Genomic DNA, 8,302 nt, shown 5'->3' on the forward strand with positions numbered 1-8,302 from the left:
ATATATATATATATATATATATATATATATATACGTATATACGTATATACGACGGGCTTCTTTCAGTTTCCGTCTACGAAATCCACTCACAAGGCTGTGGTTGGCCCGAGGCTATAGTAGAAGACACTTGCCCAAGGTGCCACGCAGTGGGACTGAACCCGGGACCATGTGGTTGGTAAGCAAGCTACTTACCACACAGCCACCACTTCGAAACTATTTCGACAAATATGCGATACTTCCACATAAATACCAAGAATTGTTTCATTTTCATTATAGACTCTCTTAGATTCCTTTCTGGAAAATGTATATTCTCGGTGAATTTCTTACAAAATAGTTACATTTGAGCATAAATTGTAAACAAGTTTAGATAAAAATCTGTTTAATATTCATCTATTTAGCCTATTCTAAATACAGCACACGCTGTGCGTGTACTCACAGCAAATGAGTGTATGTAAGAGAATGTGTGTGCGTCGGGTGTGTGCACGCGTGAACAGAAAAAGTACTTTTAACAGTCACCTATATCGCAATGTACGAACGTAATGAGATAGGCTTCGGTTTCATTCATTAAAGCGCTATCATTTTAATTACAACTTAACAACTGGCGAGGTGTACACATTATATATATATTATATAATGGCGGTGCTCCAGCATAACGACAGTCATCGGACTGAAACATAAAAGAATAAAAGAATTTACATATATGTACATGTATGAATGTATATATATAAATATATATGTATATATATATGTATACTCTTTACTCTTTTACTTGTTTCAGTCATTTGACTGCGCCCATACTGGAGCACCGCGTTTTAGTGGATCAAATCGACCCCAGAGCTTATTCTTTGTAAGCCTAGTACTTATTCTATCGGTTACTTTTGCCGAAACGCTAAGTTACGGGGACGTAAACACACCTGCATCGGTTGTCAAGCGATGTTGGGGGGGAGCAGACACACACACACACACACATATATACGATGGGATTCTTTCAGTTTCTGTCTACCAAATCCACTCACAAGGCTTTGGTTGGCCCGAGGCTATAGTAGAAGATACTTGCCCAAGGTGCAATGCAGTGGGACTGAACCCGGGACCATGTGATTGGTAAGCAAACTACTTACCACACAGCCACTTCTGTAAGTATATATGTAAACGTATATATGTATATACGTATATGTATATATATATGTATACATCTATTACATATTTATGTGTATATATATATATGTGTATGTATATATTTATATGTATGTACATATATGTATCTATAGATTTATGTATGTCGGTGCATGTATGTATCTATCTATAGATTAATGTATGTATATATATATATATATATATATATATATATATATATATATATATATATATATATATATATATATATATATATATATGCGTGTGTGTGTGTATGTAATGTTACATCTGTAAGGTACGTAGTGTTGACAATGAAATGAGAATTATGAGGGAGAGAAAGTGGAAGAATGTGAAGAGTGAGCAGAGAGGAGGAGACGGAGGGGATGAGGAAACGTGAATCAATGACAGATCCACACATGTAAATGGTGGTGGTGGTGGTGGTGGTGGAGGTGGCGGAATGAGACGCGCGTGAGAGCGCGTGTGCGCGAGTATGACATGTATATTGAATGAATTTACACACACACAGATAGGTACAAGATAGAGAACTTAAACGAAAGGATAGCTTACATAATTGCGTATGCACACACGTATATATGTGTATGTGTGTAAAATACACACACACACAATACAAATAGGAAACTTTAAGCTACACCCTTCCCCCCCACACACACACACACACCAGTACTGAAAAAAATCTTTGTGAGGGGGAAGGGCGGAGTAAAGAAAATAGAAAGCGAAAACTTGAAAGAGAAGAAATTGCGTGAGTGTATATTTATAGTTCACAGTATAGGTGAAAATAAATTTGCGTATGTGCTTATGCAGTGTGTGTGTGTGTATATAGACAGGTCTGCGCGCGCGCGAACGTATATAAATATACATACACAGATGTCTGTGTGCGTGTGTGAATATAGATATATAGACACACGCCTGCGTGTGTGTGTGTGTATGTATATATATAAACAGATAGTTACGTACGTATATATATAACATGCATATATACAAAACGCACACACACAATACATACATAGACATTATATATACACAGGCACATACACACATATATGCCTTCAAACTTTTGTACAAGATAAGGAGTAACAGTGAAACCAGACATACTTTCATGTACCTGAGTGTGTGCGTGTTTTATAGTGAACATGCAAATAACTTAGTGACCATAACAACGAAACGGTTTTGTAATTAGCCACAAGGGCGACACATTACGCTACAGGGAGAGATTACGAAAAACGGACGTACTTAACATAGATTCGGTTACGAATTAACGAAAGAAAAACTGGATGAAAGCGAACCAAACTTTATATCAAACAATAAGTCCACACACAGACATGCATACATACACCATTTAATAAAAATTAACAAAGTTTCTTTTTATCGGCCACAAAAGGGCAATCGAGAAAGATCTTAAACTGACGGGAACCTGACGCAAAAGAGCAGAGCCAATATACACAATATACACCTTAATATTCAATAAAACAATACGGTTAAGGCAAAACACACACATACACGCGCGCGTATCTACACACGCACAGTGTACGTATTTGAACTAAGAGGCAGTATAGAAGTTAATAAGTAATAATAACAATAGTAATAAATACTAATAATAGGTCACTCACCTTTTTACTCATGTCGCAGTCTGTGAAGTGATACGGTAAATATCAAGAATTGGCGACATGTACAGACAATAATAGCTGGGCCAGTTCCTATGAGGTCCTCCCTCAAGACGTAGATAGATTGGGGTACGTGTATGTGTGTGTGAGTGTATATATATATATATATATATATATATATATATATATATATATATATGTATGTATGTATATGTATATATTAATGCAGGGTGGCTTCCTGGCTATGTAGATGTAGATTTGTGGTAATGATGATGATGATAAACAGGAATAGAAACTTCTTTCGTAGCTGTTTTTGTGTAATAATTACTTCTCCAGAATCAGATATAGCTTTCGCCGTAGATTATATACGTAGATAGATAGATAGATAGATAGATAGATAAGGATAGTGTATGCGTGTGTGTGAATGTGCGAAGAGATGAAACGATGAGGACGTTAGTAAAGGAAGAGGTAGATTTCGAAACCCAGGAATGGAAACAAAAAACCAGTATTGATATAATCAAATCTGTTGTGTATGTCGATGTATCTATGTCTTGGGTTCAAAGACAGACGAATGGATAGTTAACATAGGTAATATGATGGGATGTGCGTGTGGAGAGACAGACAATGAGACGCATGGATGGACTGACGGAGGTTAACGAAGCATGTGTGTGTGTGTGTGTGTGTGTGTGTGTGTGTGTGTATGTGTGTGTGTGTATATCGTATATTTTTTGCGCCGTTCACTCAGGCCTTTAACCTTTCAAAGACTTCATAAACAGGAGTGCCTGGCTGCAATTCGTTATTAAAAGTTGCTGTGGTTGTTGTATACAAATGTTATGTATGTGTGTACAATATACATATATGTGTGTGTTTGTGTGGTTATATATATATAAATTTGTGTATATACATATATATATATATATATATATATATATAAGTATATATATATATATTGAAACAACAATCCAGCAATAGAATTCTCGAGCTGTGCACTTTCACCAGCAAAACAACATTTAGTAAATAAAAACGACCCCGGCTGAAGGTGGTGACGAGGGCGGAGGAGGAGAAGATGAAGGGGAGGAGCAGCAGCGAGCGGGAGACGAAGGAGGAGGAGGCGGAGGAGGAGCAACAACAAAGGCGACGGGTGGAGGAGGAGGAGGAATTTAGAATAAGTGAACGGGAGGCCTCGTAGAATTAGAAGAAGGAGGAGGAATCGCGTAAAGAGAAGGGGAGGCTATTACGAAATAACATAAAATGAATGTAAACATATAAATAATAAAAAAAAAATTCTTGTGAACGAAACAAAACAAGGAAAGAGAAGTCATCAATGAATGGTGTTTCAAGATGTGTAGAAATCGTAAGAACACACACACACACACATAATATGCGGGAAGAATGCATAGGTGAATATATTTATAGTACTTTTAATTGTAATTATATATATATATATATATACACACACACACACATGCTTTTATATATAACTGGACATCGAGATATATTCAAATATATTCAGGAATACAAGTAGATATGCAATCTTGTATATTTCTATATATTGTATGCAAATGTGTGTGTGTATGTGCACTGTTAGTGTATATGTGTATATTTTTACGTGTATAAATGTATCAATATTTTATTTATATATATATATGCGCAGATAGGTAAGCATACATACGAACATAGAAATGTATATTTACATTCACACTCACACACACACACATACATATAAACATATACACACATGTATACATCTATATATACATTCATATTTATACACATACACACAAATATATGCAGCATGATATATCTATCTATCAATATATATATATATATATATATATATATATACACACACTGAATATACACATGTGTAGATACCTATATACATTATCCATATATAAGTCTGACCTTGTAAGATATAATCTTTATCTTACTAAAATTGACTTGAAACCATGGTACAGAATATAGATTGGTAAAAGTTTTTATTTTTCATTTCCTTTCGAAATTATCCCTAACTTTTGTGGTATGTAGTATTTTTGCTGCTATTTCTAGCGAGTAGATGTCCTATTATAGGCGTCTCTGCATTTCTAATGAATAATACATAGTCTATTGACTGTTTTTACTCTCGCTAGGCCACTGGTGGTAAATAAAATTTCTAAAATTTTCTTTGCCACCCTATAATTTATTAATAATGATAAAATACATTATCCATATATGTATATATTGGTTTCAAATTTTGGCACAACACCAGCATATTTACTCTTTTACTTGTTTCAGGTATGTGATTACGGCCATGCTGGAGCACCGCCTTTAGTCGAACAAAGAGACCCCAGGACTTATTCCTTGTTGGGCTAGTACTTATTCTATCGCTCTCTCTTGCTGGACCGCTAAGTTACGGGGACGTAAACACACAAACGTCAGTTGTCAAGAGATGGTGGGGGACAAACAGACACACACAAACACATCATATATATATATATATATATATATATATACGACGGGCTTCTTTCAGTTTCCGTCTACCAAATCCACTCACAAGGCTGTGGTCAGTCCAAGGCTATAGTAGAAGACACTTGACCAGGGTGCCATACAGTGGAACTGAACCTGGAACCATGTGGTTGGGAAGCAAGCTTCTTACGACACAGTCACTCCTCCACCTATATATATATATATATATATATATATATATACACACACACATTCACACATATATGCAAATATGAATAAACATAGTTACATGTGTGTACACAGACACATGCACACACATACGTGTAAGACACAGGTATGAATAGAACTTCATATTGTTCTTAAAGCCATCTTATATCAGCCATGGACCACTATCATCCACCCTTCTTCACCACTCATATTCACTGGTATGTGCCTCTGACTTCCTCCACCCCTATCACTCTACAGCTCTCTCTCTCTCTTTCTCTCTGTCTCTCTCTATTTTTGCTGCCTCTAACCTCCCTCCTCCGCCTGTCATTTCCCTATCCTCCATTTTATTATTATTATTATTATTATGCATTTCTTCTCTGCTTCTGTACTGCCAGTCAGCACCTACTCTCCCCCAAGCCATGTTTATATATTTTTGAGATGAGGAATTCTGTACATTATTCACACTGGATGGATAGGAGTCCTCACTCATCTTGTTTTGTTATTAACAGAACGTTTCAGCTGGTGTACTCATCAGTCTTCATCAGGTGTCCTGGTGAAATTTCAATCCCCAACCTTTTATTTGACTAATGGGGTACTCTGTTCTCATTCCTTAGATATTTTTTTTTTTTTGCCTACAGGCATATAGTGTAGTGGATAAGAGCATGGGCTACTAACCCTCAGATTCTGAGTTCAATCCCTGGCATAGACTAGGGAAATAACATCAACAGAAAAAAATAACATCAGCAAAAAAAGAACACCTTAGGAATGAGAACAGAGTACCCCATTAGTCAAATAAAGGGTTGGGGATTGAAATTCCACCAGGACACCTGATGAGGGCTGGAGAGTACACCAGCCGAAACATTGTGGTAACAACAAACAAAGTGAAGACACATTCTTCCATTGTAAATAATGGTTGATATATGTTTATATGTATATACAGGTACAGATACATGTGTATGTACATGTGTGTGTGTGTGTGTATGCATATATTTAAATATTTGTATGTGTGTATATTATATATATGTACATATTTGTATGGGCATATATTTACATATGTAATTGTGTGTGTATACACACAGACATGCAAACAGGTGAGTGAATGGAAGAAATTTGGCACTCAAAACATTTTGTTGGAGTTCGATTTATGAATAGAGAATATAAAAGTTATGCCTACTTTTGAATATAAAAGTTATGCCTCCTTTCAAAACACATGTGTATATGTGAGAGTGTGTGTGTTAGAGTAGGCCATGGTGACCCATATGTGACTAAAAGACTTCACCAGGTGGTGTAATTAAGTTACACATGACCTGGGCCTATACTGGCCAAAACTATCAAAGTTTTATACATATATATGTATATATATGTATATATATATGTATATATATATGTATATATATGTATATATATATCAAAATAAGCAACAGGATATCCAGAGGTGACGCAGTACAATTGTTTCAAGCAACTCTATTTAATTTAACAATGCAACCATTACATCAATTTAAATGCAGAGCTATCCTCAGCTATATGTCAAACTATCCACCCTGAGCCAGGGTGGATAGTATGGACGTTAATTGATGCTCATCATCATATGTATGTATTTATGCCTTTGTTTATGAAAAGTTGTTCTGCACATCCCCACACTCCCTTCTTTCCACCAGCCTGTTCATCAGTCACAATGTTGTTCGATTCACAATGGTCCTGGAGGAATTGGTTGAGGCAACTCGTGCACAATTTGTACATAATGTTTAGGCAAGCAATGAGCCTGTAGTCTCCTGCGTTTTACCTCCTCATTCTGTTGTCTGTTCTGCTCGAAGGAGCTGGCTCCATTGCGGATAGCAGTCCTCCAGGCTGTCTTATCCATGGCAATCTATTCCGATGAGTATGGCTGGATGTTAGTTTGAGCCAGGATCAAAATTGAGCTGGTCTTTAAAACGGAATTTCGTGCCTCCTCTGGGTCTTGTTCCGATTGCAAGTTCACCGTGGAGCATGATCCTTTTAGGAGACTTAATTAAGCCAGCTTAATTAAGACAAAATTGTTTTAATAAATTCTTCATTATTTTCAAAATTAATTAAAACAAAACCAGTGCATTTCAACAGAAAGGACTGCCACTTGCACCATCAAAACTATCAGTAAATAACAACAACAGATGCTTGTTTTTAATGATACCAACACCACCACTGCAAGCGATGCATGTAAACAGAGTTGCAGTGCACCAACCAACAGCTTGAATCTGTGAAAAACATTTCAGCTGTAGATCCTTAAAACATCTGGATGATTTCCTGTGTAAGACATCAGATAATTCTGGCACTAACTGAGAAGATCAGAAGTAGAGTGGAACGACAAACTGCATAATAGACCAATTACTAATGTGCACCAAAATGATGCAGCAGCACAGGGAGTAATTGACTCGTGGCTGACACAGGAAAAAAAGCAACAAAACAAAAAAATATTTCCGTCATGTTCAAGAAAGGTAACGCAAATAAAATATCCCAGAGTAGTCTCCCTTAGAAATTGCAATAATAGTGTTGTGCGTTAAGAATTTTATTTTTAAAAGCATTTCCTGGTTATGGGGTAGTGTGAAGACACTGGTTCTCAACCATTTTTCTTTTTATTTGTGGACCCCTTTCATTTTTATTTTACTGTGGTGGACCCTCTAAGCTTTTCCATGTTAAAAAAGCCTATTATATGTTTTAGGTGCAGGAGTGGCTGTGTGGTAAGTAGCTTGCTTACCAACCACATGGTTCCGGGTTCAGTCCCACTGCGTGGCACCTTGGGCACGTGTCTTCTACTATAGCCTTGGGCCGACCAAAGCTTTGTGAGTGGATTCGGTAGACGGAAACTGAAAGAAGCCCGTCGTATATATATATGTATATGTATGTATATATGTGTGTGT

The 8,302-nt window shown here is 36.5% G+C and overlaps 2 protein-coding genes across 6 annotated transcripts in view; one reads left to right on the forward strand and one right to left on the reverse strand.

Annotated features, from left to right (window-relative positions):
• Positions 1-8,302, reverse strand: part of LOC106879026 (transcription factor MafK) — a 129,793-nt gene that overhangs the window by 112,822 nt on the left and 8,669 nt on the right. Inside the window, exon 1 of one of the 2 annotated variants that reach the window (XM_052971369.1) lies at positions 2,763-3,766. The exons of the other annotated variant lie outside the window; for it this stretch is intronic. Coding sequence (XP_052827329.1) covers positions 2,763-2,774 — 12 coding nt within the window. The 5' untranslated portion in view covers positions 2,775-3,766. Of the gene's footprint in view, positions 1-2,762; positions 3,767-8,302 lie in introns of those variants that run through there. 2 annotated transcript variants of the gene reach the window in all.
• The window catches only part of LOC106876283 (85/88 kDa calcium-independent phospholipase A2), a 54,877-nt gene continuing 50,601 nt past the window's right edge, over positions 4,027-8,302 (forward strand). For 2 of the 4 annotated variants that reach the window (XM_052971365.1, XM_014924777.2), the window contains exon 1: positions 4,030-4,156. The gene's annotated coding sequence lies outside the window, so the exon portion shown is untranslated. Of the gene's footprint in view, positions 4,157-8,302 lie in introns of all 4 variants that reach the window. The other 2 variants (XM_052971366.1, XM_052971367.1) reach the window with 2 other exon arrangements.

The sequence above is a fragment of the Octopus bimaculoides genome, chromosome 10 (assembly GCF_001194135.2).
Source record: "Octopus bimaculoides isolate UCB-OBI-ISO-001 chromosome 10, ASM119413v2, whole genome shotgun sequence".
In the NCBI taxonomy this organism is placed as follows: domain Eukaryota; kingdom Metazoa; phylum Mollusca; class Cephalopoda; order Octopoda; family Octopodidae; genus Octopus; species Octopus bimaculoides.